The 25,291-nt window shown below is 41.2% G+C and overlaps 1 protein-coding gene and 1 long non-coding RNA gene across 3 annotated transcripts in view; one reads left to right on the forward strand and one right to left on the reverse strand.

The window, feature by feature from the left end:
• Nucleotides 1–19,413, reverse strand: part of HSD11B1 (hydroxysteroid 11-beta dehydrogenase 1) — a 43,294-nt gene extending 23,881 nt beyond the window's left edge. The window contains exons 1-4 of the mRNA XM_003410282.3: nucleotides 19,326–19,413; nucleotides 17,859–17,989; nucleotides 16,972–17,083; nucleotides 16,667–16,852 (exon numbers count right to left, since the gene is read on the reverse strand). Coding sequence (XP_003410330.1) covers nucleotides 16,667–16,852; nucleotides 16,972–17,083; nucleotides 17,859–17,989; nucleotides 19,326–19,413 — 517 coding nt within the window. The remainder of the gene's footprint in view (nucleotides 1–16,666; nucleotides 16,853–16,971; nucleotides 17,084–17,858; nucleotides 17,990–19,325) is intronic.
• Nucleotides 19,414–22,781: 3,368 nt separating this feature from the next.
• The window catches only part of LOC111750714 (uncharacterized), a 37,088-nt gene continuing 34,578 nt past the window's right edge, over nucleotides 22,782–25,291 (forward strand). For both annotated transcript variants that reach the window (XR_002785800.2, XR_010318735.1), the window contains exon 1: nucleotides 22,782–24,910. This is a non-coding gene — a long non-coding RNA (uncharacterized LOC111750714). The remainder of the gene's footprint in view (nucleotides 24,911–25,291) is intronic.

Consider the following 25,291-nt stretch of genomic DNA (forward strand, 5'->3'; position numbering starts at 1 on the left):
AAAAGTAGAAAAAAAGAGAAGAGAGAAAAATCTCCTATATTCTCACTATTCCAAAACAACCTTGGTGCATTTTGTTTAAGTCTGTTTTTTATTCACAGATACGGTTCTTAAACATCTTTCTACATAATGTTAATTAGTTTGTGAGGAAACCTCTGAATTCTGCTTTACGTAAAATATATTTAGGAGCTTCAAAAAACTGAAAAGGGTAAAGCTCCTTTAAACTCCAGAATTTAATTTTTTTAAAAGGCTCTGGGAATTAAAAGGCTTAGGCAAAATGTAATAAATAATATGTTACAGGATGTTAAAATTTGACTTTTCCTGCTCCAGTTTCAGCTGAGGTTCAAAGGCTAAGAAAAATACAATATTTGGAAATGCCTCCCCATTCTGAAGGTTCTAGATCACCTGGAAACTTATCCCAAATGTGGTAAAACAAACAAAACAAAAACAACCATGGGTTTGCAACACTTAGACCCACAGTCATCCCCTGGAAATAGAAGGCTGAAATAGAAGAGGCCACAGAGGATGGGAATTAGGACAGGAAATTAGTAGTGTTGAACTGATCTTCCAAGAAGGAGTGGGGCTTCCCCTCCCATCATTCCTCATGAGAGAAGCTTCAGGGGAGTCCCTTGGGGAGCTTGCTAACAGGAATTTGAGGGGCTTCAAAGACTGAGTCTGACCCAACCTGAATAATTTAAAAATAAGGAGTTATGGTTATGGGCAAGGCTACATAACTAGTGCAAATTGCACAGTAGACAAAGGAACTTTTTGTGGATGAGCCTAAAATTTAGCCCATTCTCTGCTCACCACTCCAAGGGGCTTGTTCTTCCCTGGGGCCATTTCCAAGGCATCCCCAAGGGACAGCCCGAAGTGGTGGGCATATTCCCCAGTATTTGCACTGTATTCCAGAGCCCGAGGGAATAACATAAGTCAAACATAAGTCGGTACTGCCTAAATAAAAGAAAGAACTACGAATATTTCCAGCAGGGACCTCTGAGGAACCCACAAAAGCACTCAATGCAAAAGTCAGCTTTGATCATCCACTGAGCTTTGAACATCTGCTGGGGCCAGAGGAGGCCAAGGCCATATTAGCTGGGTGTCCACCAAGCAAGATCTTTCCTAGCCCTAATTTGTCTTCTTCCATTCATTCTCCCCATTTCTTTAACCCAAGAGAGGCTAGAGATAGCCCCATGAGTGAGGAGAAGGTGGGGAAAAGGAGGAAAAGACCAAACATAACCCTTTTTATGACCCCAGATTTTCTACTAGCAGCAGGTCCAATATTGACAAGGGGTGGCTTTAAAAAGTTAAATTACACATGACTGGACATTTTCAGTACTGAAATGAGACTGTTCTTGAAACCAGAAGCAATCAGAGAGTCTTCTATTATTAGGAAAAAAAAAAAAAAATAGAGCGACTGCAAAAGCGTTGTGGTCTGCCCTTGCTTACATCTGTGTCCGGGGAAGCGCTAGCCCCGCCGACAGGGTCTGAATGGGGAGTGTGAGGAAAGAAAAAAGCTGTTTTCAGATTGCACCCCACGAGGCCCACTTGCTCAACTACTAGTTAAAAACAATATGCCCAAAATATGAGCTTCATTGAATATATAAGTGGGAGTATATGTGTTTAAATACGAATGAAGCAGTCATTAAGGGAATTAGTTGCCTGAGTGCTTTTGCCCAAGGTTAAATTTTGGCTTATGTGGGGAGACTGGAGTAGCAGTGGCAGAATAAATATGTTGCAGGTGATTTCTCCTTGGGAAGTTTTAAGCTACAAATAAACAGAATTATGGTGACTCTTTTCTGAAGCAAAATATGGGACATGGAGCCTGACAAATATGAATGCAGATGTGGTGACCAATGGGGCAGAATGTTAGCCATTAGCTCTGTCCCAGAAACGCTGGAACTCAGCCCCTGTGGACACAGCAAGAGCTGGCAGAGAAGCCAGGCACGGAAGCTCATTAACTGAGCAGAAGAGGTCAAAAGGATGTTCATCCACATCCAATCTCTATCCCAGACTGCCTTGCTGAGATTTTGAAATGATTTCCATTTCAAAGGTGGATTTTAAACTGCTCTGAGATCTCAAATTGTGGTAGGATTGAAAAGCTTCATTCCTGCCTGCCTTGAGACTTTTAAATCGACCTCAGGCAAACCAGCCACACCCCCTATGGGGGCCCCACTTGAGGTTCCACAGCTGGCTCCAAGGCTAGGAACTCATTTTGGGCCCTGCCCTTTTTTTTTCTAGCTATTCCTAAAAAGTTTGCCTCAGCTAGACTCTAGTGGTCTAAACTCTTTTGTTGTTGAGGTTGCCCTCTCAGGTTCTTAGGATAAATCCATCTACCTAGTCCAGTCCGTGGAGGACCTGAGATGTCATGAGAAGTACTGAGACAATGTACGATCCTATGATAATCGAAAAGCAATGGGAATAATGGGATTGCCCAGGGAGAGTGTGTTGGGTGAAAAGAGAAGAGGGCTTAGGATCAAAAGAATCCTGAGGAAGCCAACAATTAAGTGTTGGGAAGACAAGCAGCTTAAAGGACACTGAGAAAGGGCAGTCAGAGGGATGGGAGGAAAACCACAGGAGCGTTTTGACAGAAGACAAAGGAGGAGTGTATCCTGTTAAAACAGAGCAGATGCTCCAGAGGTAGTAAGATAAAGCCTGTTACTAAATGTTGCAATAAGGTGACTTTGACAAGAGCATTTCTGTGCAAGTATGAGGCCTGGTGATACAGTGGTTAAGTGCTTGGCTGCTAACCAAAAGGTCAGCAGTTTGAACCCGCTAGCTGCTCCACAGGAGAAGGATATGGCAGTCTGCTTCTGTAAAGATTTCAGCCTTGGAAACCCTATGGAGCTGTTCTACTCTGTCCTGTAGGGTTGCTATGAGTTGAAATTGACTCGATGGCACCAAGTTTGGTTTGGTTTTTGGAAGTACACTACTGTTACATGGCAAACATTAGCGATTAGGAACAAAATGTCTATGTATGCAACAACTCTTCAAAATTCTCTCAGCAAAGGTGGTCTACACTAGACATTTTTCATAAATCTCAAAAAAATATTTGCACCTGAGTGCAGTTTGCTTTCTGCTGCAATTAATGGGTCATTCAAGGAATTGCTTTTAGAAGAATTGATGTGTGAGGGTTTGTCTGCTCTTGACTAATCACTGAGAGACTTGAAATGAAAGTTATGGTTGAGAAAAAGATAAGTGTTCTTTTAATAAAATAAAGACCAAATGTTAGAGGATGGGTTTGAAAAAGTAGAGGGTTGTAGGTTTGATGAAGGCTATCGGCAGATTAATCTTTACAAAATGAGATATTTGATTAAAAAAAAAAAATTAAGAGCAGACAGAAAAAAACCAGGAGTGAAAATGTGTGATGCCGCCTAGGGTGGAGGCCTCTTCTATCTCCCACCCTCTCCCATCTTGCATGAAGTTCATGGCTACAATGAAGCTCACTGATGTACGTGGTCTCAGTTTGAGAACCTGTTAGTGGTTCTCAAATGGGAGCAGTACAGTTTAAATGGGGGCATTTTAAGTTGCCACAGTGACTTTGGGAAGGGTGTCTAGCATTTAGTGTCAAGGCCAAGGAAGCTAAATGTCCTATAATGCATCAGATAGCCCCACACAATGAAAAACTGTCCTTATGCAAACTCCAGTAGTATCTGCGTTAAGAAGCCCTGACATAAAAGCCTAGAAACAGAAAGAAAGAAGGGAGGAAAAATAAGGCCATGTGTCTCCATCACTGTTAAAGGAAAGACATGATATCAGAAATCCAGCTACTACCAAGCCATTTTACCACATATTCATTCAAGAATTTGTTGATGATTTGTCAATTGTGTTAGCCTTAGGGAAGCAGAGGTGAATGAACCGAGTTCCTGCCTTTAAGGAGTGCACAGCCTAAGTTACTGTGGGAAAATGATGTATTTCATCAGATCTAAGATGCCATTGAGGAGCCCTAGCAGCGCAATTGTTAACTGCTTGGCTGCTAACCAAAAGTTTGGTGGTTTGAATTCACCCAGCGCCTCTGAGGGAGAAAGACCTGACAGTATTCTCCCATTAAGATTACAGCCAAGCAAGCCCTATGGGGCAGTTCTACTCTGTCACACGGAGCTGCTGTGAGTCAGAGTCGACTTGATGCCACCTAACAGCAACAACCTAATGCCATGTCTCTGGGTTGTGAAAATGGTTACCATCCTCAGCTGCTACCCAGAGCCACCTCAGAAGAAAGGAGACTGCCAATGGAAAGATAATATGATTTTTTTTTTCTTTTTCCATATGACTTTTTTTTTTTTTAAATCGTACTTTAGGTGAAGGTTTACAGAGAAAATTAATTTCTCATTAAACAATTAATACACACGTTGTTTTGTGACATTGGTTGCCAATCCCATGACATGTCAACACTTTCCCCTTCTCGACCTTAGGTTCCCTATTTCCATCTGTCCAGCTTTCCTGTCCCCTCCTGCCTTGTTATCTTTGCCCCTGGGCTCGTGTGCCCATTTAGTCTTGTATGCATAGTTGAGCTATGCATGTTATTGTTTGTTTTATGGGCCTGTCTAATCTTTGGCTGAAGGGTGAACCTCAGGAGCGACTTCAGTGCTGAGTTAAAAAAAGAGTGTCCAGGGGCCATACTCTCAGGGTTTCTCAAGTCTCTGTGAGATCCATAAGTCTGGTCTATTTTTGTGAGTTTGAATTTTGTTCTACATTTTTCTCCAGCTCTGTCTGAAACCCTCTATTGTGATCCCTGTCAGAGCAGTTGGTGTTGGTAGCCAGGCACCATCTAGTTGTGCTAGACTCAGACTGGTGGAGGCTGTGTTGTGGTCCATTATTCCTTTGGACTAATCTTTGCCTCGTGTCTTTGGTTTTCTTCATTCTCCCCTGCTCCAGACAGGGTGGGACAAGTAGATGTACCTTAGATGGGTGCTTACAAGCTATTAAGACCCTGGACACTACTCACCAAAGTAGGATATAGAATATTTTCCATGTAAACTATGCCATGCCAATTGAGCTAGATGTACCATGGTCCCCAGCTCTTAGCCCAGTAACTCGATCCCTATGGGAGTTTGGATGAGCCTATGATAATTATTTTTTATCCCTTGGAATTTTTGTTTGATGCTTGTTGAAAAAGTTTGTTTAGACTTATACTTATATATAAAAAATTATGTTTTTTTAAAAAAATCATGCATCACATAAAATCACTTTTCAACTAATAGTCTTTTCCCCCCTATACAGTCTCACCCTTTGTGCCATCAAGAGTGTCGGTGATGCAGCATTTCTTAAAAGAGTACTTTCTAAGCCATTGACATATATTTTGCAAGTTTTGATGGTGGTATTTTCTTGATCTTATCAAAAGATAAAATCAAGAAAGCACTAACATGAATTGATTACACCAGTACTTGGTGCTTTGAATTCTTTATACATCTATTCTAAGAAATTTCTTCTGCCTTTAGTTGTATTGCTGGGTATATAATTGGCCACCTATTTGCATATTCTCAGTAACAAGACATAACAGAGCTTCAACTACTTGTGAGTATTTTCCTTTCTCAGTTCTGGTAAAGCACAATATTTGCTTCATTAATATCAAATTTACACCAAGCTTCTCTGACTCGACGGCAACAGGTCTTTTTTTTTTTTCCTGAGCCTATGCATTTCTATGTATGAGGTAACTAATTGTTTCAAGGCTGAAGCATAGTGTATTTTCTGAAGACATTTTACCAGGTAGTTATATTTAACTAAAAAAAAAATGCATAACTCAAAGAGATGACAATGTGAATAGCAACTGCCAAGTTTGCACGTACAGGTAATGACAACTGTGCCACAACTACTGCCTGGCTGATAGCGATTGTAAGGTACCATCTGTGTAAGATGCATCCTCCTTTCCATATTGTTTAAATGTGACTAGATGTGCATTGAGAATCAATGAAATACAGCACACAACTGTGCTCTGCCCTTTTTGTTGATTCCACACTCATCAAGCAACATTATGACGATTAATCGGGATTTGTTGGTTTCCTGATATAGTAGGCACCTGGATGGCCTGGAAAGGAAAAAGCTGTCTGATGGTAGCAATTTTTAGGGATGATTATCCAAAGGATATACAATTGTATTAGACAAGTCTACAATTGCCTTCATCATCAGTAAATAAGTGCTTCAAGTCATCTTCATTTTTGGCAAGCAAGGCTGGGTCATCTGCATACCACAGATTATTAATGAGTGTTTCTCCAATCCTGATGCCATGTTCCTGTTCATATAATCCAGCTTCTTGGATTATTTTTTCAACATACAGATTGAATACTTGCCAAAAATGAAGATGACTTGAGGCATTTATTGATGAAGGTCAAAGACTATGTAGCCTTTAGTATGGATTACAACTGAAGGTGAAGGAAACAAAAATCCTCACAACTGAACAGATAAAAAACATCATGATAAAATAAGATGAAATTGCAGATATCAATTATTTCATTCTACTTTGATCAACAATCAGCATCCATGGAAGGAGCAGTCAAGAAATCAAATGAGGTATTATTGCATTGGGCACATCTGCTGCAAAAGACCTCTATAAACTTTTAAAAGGTAAAGATGTCACTTTGATAACTTAAAGTGCCTCTGACCCAAACCATGGTCTTTTCAATTGCCTCATATGCATGTGAAAGCTGCATAATGTAAAAAGAAGACAAAAGAAGAATTGATGCATTAGAACTATGGTATTGGCGAAGAATAGTGACTGTTCTGTGGACTGCCAGAAGAATGAACACATCAGTCTCAGAAGAAATGCAACTAGAATGCTCCTTAGCAGTGAGGATGGCAAGACTTCGGCTCACTTACTTTGGACATGTCATCAGGAAAAACCAATTGCTAGAAAAGGACATTATGGTTGGTAAAGTTGATGGTCGGCAAAACGAGGGAAACCCTCAATGAGATGGATTGACATAATAGCGGAAACAATGTACTCAAACATGCCAATGATCATGAAGATGGTTCAGGACTGGGCAATGTTTTGTTCTGTTATATATAAGGTCACCATGAGTCAGGGCCGACTTGACGACAACTAACAACAATAATGTGTGTGTAACACAAATGCATATATATGCACATATATATGCATGTGTATATGTATATATAGATAAACTTTTATGGTCATAGAAACATTAAAAAAATTGTTGTGGGCATTGGTCTTTCCATTATTTTGTGCCTTCTGTTTTCAGTCTTTTATAGAAATTTATTTCAGAAATTATTTGCTCCCTGCTGTGCTTCTTTGTTTTGAATATAATTTTATCTATGTATTTATTCTATTATTTTTCCTTTTTTTTGTTAAGAAATTCAAGCGCCAAATTTAAAATTTAAGGACAGCATTTATATTGAGTCTAATTTTTGTACATTTATATTCTTTTTTCTTAAGACCTAATTTCCAATCTATGTTTTCAAAGAGAGTGTATTTGTTCTAAGCCTTCTCAAATTCCTTGCTGAGTAAATATAAAGACATGAAGCTATATATTCACATGACAGTAGAACTCACCTATTTTCATTCAGAAGGAAATTCATAGTGTAGCAGGAGCAGCTCTCTACTTAAGCTCCACCCAGTCTTTAAAGAGGAAAATATGGAAAGAGTAGTTGTCATGGCTAGCACTAAACTGTCACTGTCTTCAGCAAGAAATCCTTGCCCCCATCAAGTCTCCACCTCCTCTGTTTTTGAGGAAGATACAACACTGAACTCCTAGATGAGTCCAGCAGGTTCTGTCTCTATCCCTCAGGTTCTTTACTCAAACACATTCTCCTGAATTGAGGCAATAATGACATCTGGAATTTTTATGCCCACATTGTCGATTCTTACTCCAATCCTCTTCTTGGTGCCCTTTCAGGACCTGTAGATGACACATCTACACACACACATCTACACACACACACATCTACACACACACACACACACACACCTCACGTCCACATTTTTCTACCCAGACCTCACACCATACACAAACAGTCCAACCCTGAAACCCTCTCCTCTGCAAATACAAATATACAAAACCAGCAGCCAACATCATTCTTAACAGAGAGAGGCTGAAAACATTCCCTCTGAGAACAGGAACAAGACGAGGATGCCCTTTATTACCACTCTTGTTTAACATTGTGCTGGAAGTCCTAGCCAGAGCAATAAGGCAAGAAAAAGAAATAAAGGGCATCCAAATTGGTAAGGAAGAAGTAAAACTATCCCTATTTGCAGATGATATGATATTATAAATAGAAAACCCAAATGACTCCACAAGAAAACTGCTGGAAGTAACAGAAAAATTCAGCAAAGTAGCAGGATACAAGATAAACATACGAAAATCAGCTGGATTCCTATACACCCATAAATAGAACTACAAAAAGGTAATCAGGAAAGCAACACCATTTATAATACCAAAAAAAAAACCCAAACAAACAAACCATCCCACTGCCGTCAAGTTGATTCAGACCCATAGCGACCCTATAGAACAGAGTAGAACTGCCCCGTAGAGTTCCCAAAGAGCGCCTGGTGGATTTGAACTGCCGACCTTTTGGTTAGCAGCTGTAGTACTTAACCACTATGTCACCAGGGTTTCCTCCATTTGTAATAAAAAAAAAAAAAATTTTTTTTTTAATAGCCCCTAAAAAAATAAAATACTTAGGAATAAATCTAACCAGGGATGTGAAAGACATACAAAGTGGCATGAATTGAGTAATGTCCCCCCAAAAATGTGTGTATCAATTTGGCTGGGCCATGATTCTGGTATTGTGTGATTTTCCTATATGCTGTAAAGCCTGCCTCTCTGATGTTAATAAGGGAGGATGGGTGGCAGTTGTGTTAGTGAGGAAGGACTCCATCTACAAGATTGGATTGCTTCTTGAGGCAATCTCTTCAGATATAAAAAAGAGAAGCGAGCAGAGAGACGGGGACCTCATATCATCAAGAAAGCAGTGCTGGGAGCAGAGCGCTTCCTTTGGACCTGGGGTCCCTGCATGGAGAAGCTCCTAGTCTGCAGGAAGATTGATGAGAAGGCTGACAGAGAGAGAAAGCCTTCCCCTGGAGCTGACACCCTGAATTTGGACTTTTAGCCTACTTTACTGTGTGGAAATAAATTTCTCTTTGTTAAAGCCATCCACTTGTGGTATTTCTGTTAAAGGAGCACTAGATGACTAAGACACAAAGAAAACTACAAAACACTGCAAGAAAACAAATGAGACCTGCATAAATGGAAAAACATACCATGCTCATGGATAGGTAAACTCAACATTTTGAAAATATCAATTCTACCCAAGGCAATCTACAAATACAGTGCAATCCAGATGCAAATACCAATAGCATTCTTTAACAAGATCAAAAAAACTAATCATTAACTTTATATGGAAAGGGAAGAGGCCCCAGATAAGTAAAGCAAAAAAGAATAAAGTAGGAGGACTCTCACTACCTGACCTCAGAACCTACGTATAGCTACAGTAGTCAAAACAGCCTGGTACTGGTACAACGACAGACACATTGATCAATGAAACAGAATTGAGAACCCAGATGTAAATCCATCCACCTATGGTCACCTGATCTTTGACAAAGGTCCAAAGTCCATTAAATGGGGGAAAAGCCAGTCTTTTTAACAATAGTACTGGCAAAACTGGATGTCCATCTGCAGAAAAATGAAACAGGACCTATACTTTACACCATACACAAAAACTAATTTGAAATGGATCAAAGACTTAAATATAAAACCAAAAACTATAAAAATCATAGAAGAAAAAATAAGGTCAATACTAGAGGCCCTAATACATGGCATTAACAGGATACAAACCATAACTAACAATATACAAATACCAGAAGATAAGCTAGATAATTGAGAGTGCCTAAAAATTAAACGCCTAGCTCATGAAAAAACTTCACCAAAAGAATAAAAAGAGAACAGACTGGGAAAAAATTTTTGCTCTAACAAATCTGACAAAGGTCTAATCTCTAAAATCTGTAGGTAAATCCAATACCTCTATAACAAAAAGACAAATAATCCAATTAAAAACTGGACAAAGAATATGAACAGACATTTCACCAAAGGAGACATTCAGGCAGCTAACAGACACTAGCCATTAAATCAAAACTACAGTGAGATATCATCTCACCCCAACATGACTGGCATGAATCAAAAAAACAAAATGACAAATGCTGGAGAAGCTGCGAGGAGCTTGAAACTCTTATGCACTGCTGTGGGAATATAAAATAGTCCAACCACTTTGGAAAATGATATGGCACTTCCTTAAAAAGCTAGGAATACCGTATGATCCAGCAATCCCACTCCTAGGAATATATCCTGGAGAAATAAAAGCCATCACACGAATAGACATATGCACACCAATGTTTGTTGTAGCATTATTCACAATAGCAAAAAGATGGAAACAACCTAGGTACCCATCAACAGATTAATGGATAAACAAACTATAGTATATACACACAATGGAATACTATGCAACAACAAAGAACAATGATGAATCTGTGAAATATCTCACAACATGGATGAATCTGAAGGGCATTATGCTGAGTGCAATAAGTCAATCACAAAAGGACAAATGCTATATGAGAACACTATTATAAAAACTCATGAAAACGTTTACACACAGGAAAAAAAAACATTGATGGTTACTAGGGAGGGAGGGAAGGCATGGGGAGGGAACGACACTAACTGGACAATAGATAAGTGGTAACTTTGGTTACGCCTGGTAGATTCAAACTGCCAACCTTTAGATTAGCAGCCATAGCTCTTAACCATTACACCGCCAGGGTTTCCAACTTTGGTGAAGGGTAAGACAATACACAATTCCGGGGATGTCAGCACAACTTAACCAAGGCAAGGTCATGGAAGCTCCATAGACACATCCAAACTCCCTGAGGGACTGAATTAGTGGGCTGAGGGCTGAGAACAGTGGTCTTGGTGACATCTAGCTCAATAGGCATAACATAGTGTATAAAGAAAATGTTCTACATCCTCCTTTGGTGAGTACCACCTGGGGTCTTAAAAGCCTGTGAGTAGCTATCTAAGATATTCCACTGGTCTCATCCCTTCGGGAACAAGGGAGAATGAAGGAAACTAAAGACACAAGGGAAAGATTAGTCCAAAGGAATAATGGATCACAACTACCACAGCCTCTACAAGTCTGAGTCCAGTACAACTAGATGGTGCCCAGCTACCACCACTGGCTGCTCTGATAGGGATCACAATAGAGGGTCCCGGATAGAGCTGGAGAGAAATGTAGAACAAAATTCAAACTCATAAAAATAGACCAGACTTACTGGTTTGACAGAGACTGGAGAAATGTCGAGAGTATGGCCCCTAAGACACCCTAGACACCCTTTTAACTCAGTACTGAAGTCACTCCTGAGGTTCACTCTTCAGCCAAAGATTAGACAGGCCCATATAACAAAACGAGACTAAACGGGCACACCAGCCCAGGGGCCAGAACGAGAAGGCGGGGCGGGGGATAGGAAGCTGGAAATGGGGAACCCAAGGCCAAAAAGAAGAAAGCATTGATATGTTGTGTGGTTGGCAACCAATGTCACAAAACAAGATGGGTATTAATTGTTTAATGAGAAACTAATTTGCTCTGTAAACGTCTATCTAAAGTACAATTAAAAAGACAAACAAAAAAACCCCAAAACCTATATTCATATGCATAAACACTTTCATTCACTGTGGAGTTTTCATTCCCTGAAAATTATTACTGGGTAGTTAGATTTAAGGTAAAGATGCATCTCTTCTCAGAAAAATTAGAACCATTGGGATGAGGGATGAACCTCCTCTCTCCACCCTAGTTCCCAGGCCCCTTCACATATAGAATTTGACCCCCCACTGCACCCCAAATACATGCATACATTGAGACATTGATCCACCATTCAGGAAGGAGTGGATATGCCAGAGCTGAGAGCAGAGGTGAGATTAACATCTGTATGTTCTTGTCTTTACGGAAACAACATTGTGAATATTCCAAATCCTGTTAGTTGATACATGTAGTTGAAAAGCCTGTTGTTTTTTTCCTCCCGTTACTGTTGAATTCTTGAAATAAATTTAGACCAATCAGGTTAAAGTCCAACAAGCGACTTTATCAGTTCATCTGAGTTTTCCTGCAGAAGCATTGTCTTACAAGGTATTTGCCCCTGAAGTCAGAATCCACTCAATGGCAAAGGGTGTTTTTAGTCAGCTCATATCAACAAAACCAAATCTGTTTCCACTGAGTTGATTGACTCGTAATGTGCCTGAAATACCGCATATTTACATAAAAAATAGTACAAAGCAATGCTGTGAATGAGTAAACCAGAAATGAGTACATTTGGATAAGACTTAAAAATATATGTGTCTTGAATGTTAATCTTTTTTAAAAAAGATTTACTTGGAGAAAAATGAGTATTTGGCAACACTTATTGAGCTTCCAAAGAGAGGTTTGGGCATTCAGAGGTTAATAACAAAGTACCTTTATTCCTTTTGATGTGTTTTCATGTTGAATGTTTAAAGAAACCCAGACTTTTATTATTTTTGTTGTTGTTAGGTGATGTTGAGTTGGTTCTGACCCATAGCGACCCTGTGTATAACAGAGCGAAACACTGGCTGGTACGGCGCCATTGTTGTGATTGTGGCTATGCTTGAGCCCATTGTTTCGGACACTGGGTCGGTCCATCCCTTTTAGGGTCTTCCTCTTTTTCTCAGACCCTTTACTTTACCAAGCATGATGTCCTTCTCCAGGGACTGATTCCTCCTGATAACATGTCCAAAGTATGTGCTCTGTGGAGCATTCTGGCTGTACTTCTTCCAAGACAGGTTTGTTCTTTTGGCAGTCCATTGTATATTCGATATTCTTCACCGACACTGTAATTTGAAGGTGTCTACTCTTCTTCGGTCTTCCTTATTCATTGTCCAGCTTTTGCATGCATATGAGATGGTTTTTAGTTCTACTTAAAAATATGGCCTTTATTTTCCTTGGTCCAGAAGAATTACTATGCCTACACTTATGCTTGTCCAGTGTGTTTAGCATTTGTATCATTATTATTAGTATTTCGATCACCAGTGAATCCAAAAAAGAGGAAGAGAAAGGAAGTTAGATTTCTGAAAGTAACTTACTGAATTGTAGAGAGGAAGAGGAAATGTTTAAGTGGTTCTGTGGAATACTGAAGACGTCATATGCAGTGCGATTAAATGGATTTGGGAAAAAGAAAGGAACAGAGGGGTGATAGGGTTTGTCCATGATTCCCCTGAGAAGGAATAAAGGAGAGGAGGAGAAACAGCATTAAGAGCTCTGTTTTAGCCATCATGTGTGTAACTAACATGATGATGGCCATGGTTGTGGGGTTCACAAAGCCAAGGGGCCCAGACATGGAATAAACTTTACTTTTCTGTAACTGAACCTAAATCAAGAAGACTCATTTTAACTAACAGCAGATAAATCTTTTCCAGATGTTTCCAAGTATTCTCTGCCCGATCCAGTGATTTTTTTCAATTAAATTCAAGCATTATAATCTCTGTCTCTGTTTCATAAATACCATTTAGGCATTCTCTTTTACTTCTTTTTCATCTCCCACTGTCCCCTGTATAGAAGAGTTTTTTTTTTTTTTTTGTGATGGACTTTGGATGTGAATGAGAGTGGGTCTCGGGTGTGTGTGTGTGCATGATGTGGGGTATACATGTGAGGTAGACTGGAGGGTAAGATTCCTTCTAGTCTTGTGTACTTTTTGGCCATGGGTGATATGAGAGAGACTGTTACTTGTTTATCAACAAGTGTCTTTTATAGAAATGGAATTTCTGATTTTTAGATGGATACATGGCCACTTTGAATAAAGACCATAATTGCAGCCAGGAATGGTCACTGGAGGAGCCCTGGTATCACAGTGGTTAAAGTGCTTGGCTGCTAACTGAAAGGTCGGCAGTTCCAGCTCACGAGCTGCTTGCTCTGTGGGAGAAAGATTGGGCAGTTTGCTTCCATGAAGATTACAGTCTTGGAAACCCTATGGGGGAGTTCTACTGTGTCCTGTAGGGTCACTGTGAGTTGGAATCAACTTGATGGCAAGGGGCTGGGTGGCCACTGGTATGTGAGCTAACGGGAAATATTCAACTTTCAAGCTATATCCTTCTTTCTCCATTCTCTCTGCTAAAATTCAGACATAATGATGAGCCATCTTGGACATATAGATGAGGGTAACAGCCTAGGGATGGCATTGCTAAGATAGAAAGAGTCTGGGTTCCTGGACATCCTCATGTCGCAGGAAGAACTACCATATTAGCCTTGGACTGCCTACCCTAGGCTGTTTTATGAAAGAAAAATAAATTTTGAGTTTTTTTAAGCCTTTGTAAATTTGGGTCTTTGTTATAGCAGCTGAACTTATATCCAAACTAATACATGATAGAAAGAGGGGAGCCTAGACAATGTAACTGGATGTTACATATACTTAGAGGCTTAATCAGAGGTGCCAAAAAAAGGTGTTGACTGGTAGAGGGATGTGTACTATAAGGAATTTTCCAGACGAACAATACTGTCTATGTTGATGCTAAAGAAGTAGCTGAGCCTTCGCAGAACATATTGAAAGATAGGATATCTCTCAGGAATCCTAACAGACAGGAGCGTACATTTCCTTGGCAATGTAGCGCAATACCTGAAAATGTGTTGGGGACGACAACAACTGTTCGTTACTGTAATTCAATATACAGCTTAGGGTGTTCCCTGGAAGGAATGATTAAAACTCTAACCCATACTCTTTGGCGGACCTTAGGATCAATTTGAGGTTTAGCATCACATGTTTGTAGAATCCAGAATTTAAAGTGGAAGGATTAATGAGCATTATTGCACACTATTTAAAAGAACACACCATAGAATTTCCAGAGAAAGCAGTGTGTCTGTATTTTGCAAGTTCACAGACACACATCAGAGCAAACAGGCTGACCCTTCTCACTTATATAAACACTAGACATGAGGAGTAGTAGTCCAACTAAATGTCCACCTCCCAGAGTACACAAAATACAAGGCGACGTTTGGTGGGTAGACAAGACGTGGGAAGAGATGTTATCAGAACTTTATCATGTCCTTAGGCTTCTACAGTAAATATGTTCCTTCTGAGCATAGTTAGATGGTGTGTTATTGAAATTAAAATTCCGCAACCAAAGGTGATGCACATCCTAGAGTGAATGTTATTTAAACAGGCGGAATTAGTGAAGCCACCTCCACCATGGCTTATTTGGATGGGCTGGGGATGTGCCCAGCACCCTCACACTCAGTATGCATCCGGAAGCTCTCCATTCCTTTCAGCCCAGAGAGAGGCTGCCTTTGGGAGGGGTGGGGAGTCTGTGTTGTCTGGGAAGCACAGGAATGCATATCAATCACTCTGTTTGGTGGGTCACACAAGACGAGCTCCCATTTTATCCCATCACTATTCAGACCTTTCCTGGGCCGGAAAATAGAGCTTTTTACAACATAGATGGTATTACTGGTTACCATAATAACAAACGTTTGTAAAGTACCTAACAATCGACAGAATCCTAGGTTATTTGTTTTTACATTGCCAGGAACCACATTGAGAAGGCTGATTTGGATCCTGGTGTGTTAACCTTCCAGCCACTTTCTTTTAACCAACTGATTTACAAAGAGATATCAAACTGCTCTCCTGGACTCATGCTGACATGGGCCTAGGAATCCCCCAAGCTGAAACTCTCTGTTTTTTTTTGTTGGCATCAGGGGCCTTTCTTGATTCCACATAGCTCTCTTGAACATTTCTCCTCTGTATGCACAGCCTCTCTATTCAGTACAAAAACAAACAAAAAACCCTTTGCCATCGAGTTGATTCCGACTCATAGTGACCCTATAGGATAGAGTAGAACTGCTCCATAGTTTTCCCAAGGAGCGACTGGTGAATTAGAGCTGCCAGCCTTTTGGTTAGCAGCCGAGCTCTTAACCACTACGCCACCAGGGCCCTCTATTCAGTTGGTTCTTTAAATTGGATTTTTAATGCAGCAAGTTCAAATTTTGGAGAATATGGCAATATATATATATATAAAAAAAAAAAATTTTTTTTTTTTTTATATATAGGCAGGTCTATTACTAGTATGTTTTCATTTCACTTTGCCTTAGCTTAACCCACTTACCAGGCAACTGCACATTGTTAAAGTATTTCACTTTTCTGTTTTACCTTTGCATCAACTAACCTTATTGACCTAGAACTCTAGGTAACAGAGGAAGCAAAATCTTTTTTTCACCCATATATGCCCATGTGTATATATGTGACCAGGTGTCTCTCGTAGGATCAGGACAGGCTGTACCTCCAGCAGCCTTTCAGTGTCCACCTGGTCTTCCATTTGCTGATCATAAGCCACCAGGCTTCTGGTGGGCACCCTGAACTGCTCCTCTCTGTTGTTTATTTTCAGGGATTTTGTAGCCCACCAACCTTGATCAACCCTTCTTTTTTTACAGTCCAACTTATTCTCAACAGCTCCCCTTTCACTCAGCATGCATATCCCTCACTGAGTTTATATACTCAAATCTCTAGTTAATGTATCTTACTGCCCAGGCATATGAGCAGACTGTTAATCAGCTTTGGCTTAATATCACTGTGAGCATTTCAACTTCAAGTTTATATTGTGTTACTTGTCTGTATGGTAACAGGTAAACTCATGGCACTTCTCCTAGCCCTACCTTCCACACGGTTCCCTGTTCCACTTACCCGCTGTTGAGGAGACCACAACAATGCTTCCATTGCTTTGCTTCAGCATGGGCAAGGCAGCTACACTCAGGACCACATAACTGAGGAAGTTGACCTCCATACTTTTGCGCACGTAGTCGATCTCATTGTTAAATAAATTCATAGATGTGTTGGTGATGTGGTTGAGAATGAGCATGTCTAGCCCCCCTGCAAGAGATGGCTGTGTTGAGAGAAACCGTTTGGGATTGGTTCTTTCCCTCCCCAAAGCTCGCTGGTGACTGACCCCTAGTGTAAAGTCAGGGAGGAGGGAGGAGAAGCAGCCTCACCCATGAGCTTTCCTGCTTTGGCAATGAATTGCTCTGCGAAGGTCATGTCCTCCATGGTGCCAGCAATGTAGTGTGCTGAGGCTGCTCCCAGCTCCAGGCAGTGGGATACCACCTGTAGGGACATGGCAGCTGTGGCATCAGTCTTGGCTGCAGACCCCGGGGGACAGTCTCAGAAGTAATGGGAATTTAAGTGAGAGGTTGCTCACAGCCCTGTTTTGATAAGATACGGTAGCAGTGTGTGTGTGTGGCTAAATAAATCCGATCCGATCATTGTCCTTTGTGTGAATACTTTCTGGAACAAGGTGGAGTGTAAATGGATAAATTTTCACTGTGCTGGGGGTTAAGTCCATGATTTATGCTCATAGGTTTCTGTAAATGTATGCTTATGAACATATTAAGGGTATGGGTACTGCTTTCTATGTGGGTGACGTTAAGTCTGTGGGTGTTCATATATCCTTGTGTTTGTGAGTCTGACAATATGAGAAGGCAAGCAGGTGAGAGTTGCTGTGGGTAGGAGAATATGTATTCATGAGTATATACTAGAATTTTGGTATCTGAATACATATCTGTATATTTATGAGTCCCTGTATAAAAGTGCGTGAAATAGCCACGTCTGTGACCACAGATAGCCCGAGAACTTGCATCTGAGTATGCAGTATACATGTGTGTATGGGAGCAAATGCCTAAATGCATATACTTATATCCCTGTGGGGTTTGAGCCTGCATATGAGAATATAAATATATGTATGTTTGTGTGTATATGTGTATATGTACCCAAAAAATATGGAAGTGCTAGCTTCTGTGTGTCTGTGTGTATACATGTGAGTATATTTAAGAATACACGTGGGCAATGAGAGTACATAAGTCTGTGGGCACAGAACCCTCACCTTCTGTAGAGTTTCCTTTGATCGTGCGGTTACCATCACATGGGCTCCCATCTTCGCCAGCTGATAGGCCATCTCCTCTCCAATCCCTTTGCTGGCCCCTGTGACAATCACTTTCTTTCCTTTGAGCATCTCTGGGAAACCCCAAAAGGAAGTGAGGACTATACCCAACTTGGCAGCAATGTCCCTTCCTCCTTCCTTTCTGTATGTGGCAGCCTTATCTCAATGTTTAACTTTCCAAGTCTACGGTCTCAGATAATTTGGCTTCAGCCTGTGCACTGAAGGGGCACTGCACGTCTTCAGTGAATACGCTCTGAAATGGGGGTTTGGCTAGGTTGCCCAAGACCAGGCCTCCCTGTGGCTCCTTCTGAAAATGCCCATAGGCAGAGGTCACAGGACAAGACCAGGAAGGCTATGCTTCAGGTAAAATGCAGAGCTCATAGGACAAGGCCAGGAAGGTCATGGGTCAGGTAAAATACAGAGTTCATAGGACAAGGCCAGGAAGGCCATGGGTCAGGTAAAATACAGAGTTCATAGGACAAGACCAGGAAGGCCATAGATCAGGTAAAATAGAGTTCATAGGACAAGGCCAGGAAGGCCATGGGTCAGGTAAAATACAGAGTTCATAGGACAAGGCCAGGAAGGCAATGGGTCAGGTAAAATACAGAGTTCATGGGACAAGACCAGGAAGGCCATGGGTCAGGTAAAATGCAGAGTTCATAGGACAAGGCCAGGAAGGCCATGAGTCAGGTAAAATACAGAGTTCATAGGACAAGACCAGGAAGGCCATAGGTCAGGTAAAATACAGAGTTCATAGGACAAGGCCAGGAAGCCAATGGGTCAGGTAAAATACAGAGTTCATGGGATAAGACCAGGAAGGCCATGGGTGAGGTAAAATGCAGAGTTCATAGGACAAGGCCAGGAAGGCCATGGTTCAGGTAAAATGCAGAGTTCGTAGGAAAAGACCAGGGAGGCCATGGGTCAGATACAATACTAGAGTTCCAGACATTTTTGGACTTACCCAGTTCTTCTCAATTCAAAGAAAATTTTAAAAAGCAATTAAAACACATATGTTCATAGATTCCAGGGATCTTCCCGTGCTTCTATTTAGTTCAGTTCCAGAGTTCTTTCTGCTTCCTACTTATCAGTCTCTCCACTGAGCCTAATTATCTGGCTGAGTTGTGTGTTTTGGAATTCACCTTCATTTTTGTAGAGGACTTGAAATTGTGTTCCATTAAGGACGCCAAATAAAGCATGGCCTATTTGGCATTCTTTTGGCTACAGGATTGCCCCTCCCCACATCCCTCCTGCCCACAGCCTATGCTGGAGGACACAGAAATACAGTCCCACCTCAGGATACCCTCTTTTTCAGCATTTTTGGGGATCAGGAACTCATCTTGATCCTCAGGAATACTCCAGTACCCTGTGTTTTTAACCTGTTCCTCCAAAATGAGACACATTGGTACTTACCTGGTCTGAATTCCTCGTTTGCAGAATAGAAGTAGTAGGCCAAGAAGAGCACCCAAAGGGGGAGGAGATATTTTTTCACAAAAGCCATCAGGCAGGGACCTGGCCCGCAGAGCCCTGTAGGACACACAGAGAGAACCTACAGAGCTTTCTACAACCTCCTAGGCGGGTAGCAGCCTCTGAATTGTGACATCAGGGACGAGGGAGGTTGGAGTAGTCTCAGGCAGTGCTTGCCAATTTCTCTGTCAGAGTAGTGATTGGCCTTGGGTGGGATCCCATTTGTCCTGGCAGCCTTCGCGGTGGATTTCATAATGGACAATGTTTACTCCATTTCATTGAGCAAGAGGAGACTTCCAGATGGCCAAGCTCATGCCTGCACAAGACTGGGTTCCTGAGCATCCCTACTTGAAGCCCACCTTCCCCTTAACACCACTTACGCTAGGGATCAACTACCTTTCAAAAGTGGTATGTCAGAGACAGAGAGTGTGTGTGGGCTTCTGGGGAAGTGTGAGTAATAGCAAGGAGAGCCAAATCCGAGTCAGTCTCACTCAGTCCCACCCCCAGTCAGAAGCAATTAAAAATAACAGCAAAATAAGCTTATGAAAAAATGTGCACATCTTGGAAAAAAAAATAAAAGCAAACAAGCCCTATAAGCCCCACACTCAAATTGAATGAAAAATTATTACAGCATCAAAGGAGAACTGCAAACCAGCCAGAACCCAGATGACGGGAAACCCAAGACCGGTTCAAGACTCTCAGGCAAGTGCAACGGAACGTACACTTATTACTTTAACAGAGAATAAAGAGGAGATAAGGAGTGCCAAAAAAAAAAAAAAAAAAGACACTAAGCTATTAAACTGGGTCTTGTAAATGCTATAAAGGAACAAGAAACATGGAGAGGATGCTAGAAAGATTCAAGACCACACCAGGCGCAGAAGAAAAAAGAACCAGTACTACTGAAGAGAAGCTTGCCTGGGAAGCACACATCCCAGCTCAGAATAGATCTGGTAACAAGTAAGAGAGGAGGGACCCCTAGCAGCTTTGGACTTATCAATTCAAAGAAAATTTAAAAGTGGGGCCATGGCCTGAACTCAGCAAGGAACAGCCCTCAAAGAAAGAATTTAAGGTGTGTCACTGAAGGCTTTCAACTTAAAACCAACCAACCAAACCGTGGAAATCACTCCACCACAAAAAAACCCAGGATTCCACAAGTTATCAATAAAAAAAAAAAAAAGAAAACAATTTAAACGTGACAATAAAAATGGCAACAGTGCTTTGGAGGAGGGATCACACTTAGCGGAAATTCACAAAAGATTAAGAAAAATCGAATTATGACCCTAAGTACAGTATCTGGAAATACTGAATTTTCACTTCAGAGTAGGGGAAACTAAGACCCAGAGGAGATGAAACAGTTTGTCAACAAAGGCCCACAGCTGTGAAGTTCACTTCCAGAAAACAGTGGAGATCTGACAACAGTTAAGAGTAGATCTCAAGGTTCACAGAGGACGAAATAAAAAATAAGTAAGAAAATTCAAGTAGAAAATTAGATTACATACTCTCAGGAAAAAATGCAAGATTATATATATATATAATTCAATAAAAAATTTTATACACTCCCAAGGTATGTTACAGACTAAACTCCGGTTTCATTCTTAGAGGGAAGGACGTTTGTTTTACTTAAAAACTGGAACCAGTTGCTGACGGGTTGATTCTGACTCATGGAGACCTCATGTGTGTCCGAGTAGACACAAGGTTTTCAGTGGCTGAGTTTTTGAAGTTACCCGTTTATACCACGCAGGGACTCCTGTTGTACTTAATATTATACTATTTATAGTAAAATCACAGTAAACAATGAAAAGCTGCTTTAAATTATGAAGATGCTGAAAGAATAGAAAGATGGGTGGACCTGGGAAGTTTATTGTCTGACAAAAAGAAATAAAGAATTTTAAAGTCCACTACGTTATATTAATTTTTTAAAAGGAAAACTGACAATGAGTGAGATAAACTTGCAGGGTGATAGAACATAAAAGAAATGTATCATCTATTGCTGACTGCTGGCTGAATTAAAAAATAAAATTCAACACTGTGCTGCCTCAAAACACACATTTAAACCCAGAGGCTCAAACAGATTAATAATGAGATGGCCTATTAGTATCATGCTAGAAAATAAGGATATAAAAAAGGTATATGACGAAGTCATTTTCATATTATTAGAAGAGATCATTTTCTATGGAACGCATTGTTGAGAAACAAGGACAATGTGTAATGGTAGGTGATACATTAAGTCAGCAATTCTCAAACTTTTTGGTCTCAGAACCCCTTTACACTTTTAAAAATTACCAAGGACCTCAAAGAACTTTTGTATACGTAGGTAAAATATCATTGTATTTATAATGCTTTAATATTAATGTATTAATACATTGATAATGATATTAATGTATTAGAAATTAAGACAGAGATTTTTAAATGCAAGAATACATAAGCATACATCTCGTTGCAATCAAACTGATGATGGCATACATGCCCTGTAGCCTCTAGAAAACTGGGTAAGAGAACCAGTGGTAAAAAGGCAAATAATGTCTTTATATAATTATAAAGATAGTTTTGACTTTTCACACTTCCAAGAGGGGACCCATGGAGACCAGGCTTTGACCACATTATGTAATGGAAACAAAAACTGCTGTGTGCCCACGTTTACATGCCTGGTTCTCTCATTAACTCGTAGCTTCTGGAGGACATGGACTATGGTTTTCATCTTAGCTTCTCTCCATTCCCCCCAGCCTTGCTTCAAAATAGGCTTTCTTCAGACTTTTGTGTTCTAATGTTTCTGAGATGCTGCAGCAATGAGGAAATTGCCATCTTCTTGGGTATGAGTTGCCATCAAGATGATTCCAACTCATGGTGACCCTCTGTGTGTCAGAGTAGAATTGTGCTCCATAGGGTTCCAATGGCTGATTTTTTGGAGGTAGATTGGCAGGCCTTTCTTCCGAGGCACCTCTGGGTGTACTCAAACCTCCAACCTTTTGGTTAGCAGCTGAGCACGTTAACCATTTGTACCATCCAGGGTCTTGTCTTCCTGGAACTTTATTTAATCCAGAGAAATCACTGTGATTCAGCATCCCAGTCAGAACAGATCAACTCCTATCTCTTAATCCATTTCCAGTGGTTCTCACTAAATTAAAAAATATGTATATTAAAGACAAAAAAGAAATAGGATTGCTTCACCTAGCATTTACTTCAACTCAGATTTTTACCAAATAAATTTCTTTTTGCTGCTATAGCAATGAAGCTAGCTGTTCACTTAGCTTTGTGGTGCCCCTCCTTTGTAATCAATCTTCATTTTAGAGCCTGCTTTCAGCTAGTATGCTAAACACAACCTGGCAGCTTTCAAATACCACAGAGTGGGTTCCTCCCAGCTGGAGGTGTGAAGTCAGAGCCTAACCAGGAGTTCTCTCAGATTTGATCATGTCAACTTGAATAAATGGAGTCAGGGAAAAGCAACAAGGTAAATCATAGGGATTGAATGGAGAAAGGGATCATGGGTAGGAGCCAGCTCTGAGAAGGTTAATAAACCAAAAACCAAGCCCACTGCCCACAGGTTCATTCTGACTCATAGAGACTCCACAGGACAGAGAAGAACTGCCCCACAGAGTTTCCAAGGAGCAGCTGGTGGATTCGAACTGCCGACCTGTTGGTTAGCAGCCGAGTTCTTAACCACTATAACACCAGAAGCCCTGGTGGCACAGTGGTTAAGAGTTTGGCTACTAACCAAAAGGTATCAACAATTCAAATCTGCCTCCTGCTCTTTGGAAACTCTATAGGGCAATTCTGCTCTGCCCCATAGGATTGTTATGAGTCGAAATTGACTCGACAGCAACAGGTCCAGTAGTTTTGTTAAGAAAGTGGCCTCTTATTTTTTTTTAAGGGTCCTCTTACTTTTGGAAACTAGTCATGTCAGGGGGAAATAGGGGCAGACCTCAAAGTAAAAGGTGAGGTGGACACCCTCCATTCAGAGGTTCTGCTTTCCTTGCTGCTTTTCTGGGTAAGTAACATCAAAATGTTAGAACAGGAAAAGGTTTTAGCATTATAGTAACATGCATTAAACTCTCTTTCTCCCCACCCTCCCAGCCTAGTTTCTCAGGTGTAACTTCAGGAACTCACCAGTCTGTACCAAGCCTGCCAAAGTCCGTGGCCAGCTACAGAAAAAACTACCATTTAATATCAGTTCATCCAGTAACACGGGCTCCCTCCTTCCTCCTCTTCCCCTCTCTCCTATACCGGAGGGAGAGTTCTCGTTTGTCGTCCTTCCAGCATGACCCTTCTCCCAAAGGACAGCTTCACCCATATTTTCCACCTCATGGAGCCTCGGGTCCAAGAAAATGGCCTACAATGGGATCAACTGTCCTGTTCCCACCTGGCCTATGTAGTCTGTGGCAGGGGGACTGACCGGGCGACTACCTGCCTGGGAGAGCCAACAGCCTCTTGGAAAAGTACTCTTACAAGGCCCACATATGTGGTCTCATCCCTGCCCCTCAGTGGGCTGGGGGCAGAGACACTCCTAAACATGCTGTAGTTGTAGCTTTTCAGTTTTTTCCTGAAAAGTCCCATGGACTTGCATCTTAGCACCCAGGAGAGAGGGGCCATGCACAAATAATTGAAGAAGTTACTCCCCAGGAAGTTGGGTGAAACTCTGGTAGTGTAGGGAGCAGTAGGAGAACCCCACACAAGGATGGGCCATGGAGTGGGGATGCAGCCTGCCTCCTGTGTGTCCATCATGCCGCTCCTCCCACCTAGTGTTTCCTCCTGGAGGTTCAGCCCAGCTTTCAGGACGCACATCAAGGCACAGCATACCACATCAGGGGTCTTGGGGTGTCGATGACTTCAGCATTGGTAGGGAGTGGCTTCCCTCTGGTGGAAAGTTGGTTGTCAGTTTAAGCATGTAAAAATTCAAGGCAACCAATTAAATTTGAATTTCAGATTAACAATGGTCACTTTTTACTGTATATATGTCTCAACTATTGTGTGGGACATACTTATACTAAAAAAAAATTCCTTGTTTATCTGGAATTCAGATTTAACTGGGCATCCAGTGTTTTATGGAACCCCTAGAAGTAGCGCAGGAGCTTTGGGACCCTGGGGAACTATGCCTTAGATGTGGACAAAGCATCTTTACCCATAGCTGCTTACAGTGGAGGTAAGACCATCTCCCTGACCTTTGCCATGATGGAGCTCATCCCTCAAGGGTCCCAGGAGGAAAGGATGGAAAGAGTAAATACCACATGGTGGCTAAGTGAAGGTTTCATCTACTAACATTTACAGTAGTCTCTTCTTACTGTGGGTTGTTGTTAGGTGCTGTTGAGTTGATTTTGACTCATAATGACCTCATGTGACAGGGTAAAACTGCTCCATAGAGTTTTCTAGGCTGTAATCCTCACGGCAGCAGATGGCCAGGTCATTTTTATCCAATAACATAGACTCCCTCTCCTCTTTTCCAGGTGGAGCCACTGGATGGGTTTGAACCGCCAATCTTTCGGTTAGCAGCCAAGTGGTTAACCATTACACCACCAGGGCTACTTTACTAGGGTCAGGTAAGCCAAAAACTATGCCTATTGTCATCAAATTGATTCCCACTCATGGTGACCCCGTGTGCTGCAGCAGGCTTTTTTTTTTTTTTTGGCTGTAACATTTACAGAAGCAGATTGCCAGGCCTTTGTTCTTTGGTGACACTGGGTAGGTTTGAACAACCAACCTTTAGCCTAGTAGTTGAACGTGCACCATTTGCACCAACCAAGGACTTATATGGGTCAGGTACTATGAATTGAAAACAACAACAACAACAAATGAAATGCCTTCCAAGCCCTAGAAGAAGCTAAGCGTGGGAATAAGTGAAATGTGTGAAGCGTTGCCAGTGTTATGATAGAAGTCTATTGTGGGAACATAAAGAAGGAAATAGCCTGTTTTACAAGAGG

This window comes from Loxodonta africana, chromosome 20, assembly GCF_030014295.1.
Source record: "Loxodonta africana isolate mLoxAfr1 chromosome 20, mLoxAfr1.hap2, whole genome shotgun sequence".
NCBI lineage: Eukaryota > Metazoa > Chordata > Mammalia > Proboscidea > Elephantidae > Loxodonta > Loxodonta africana.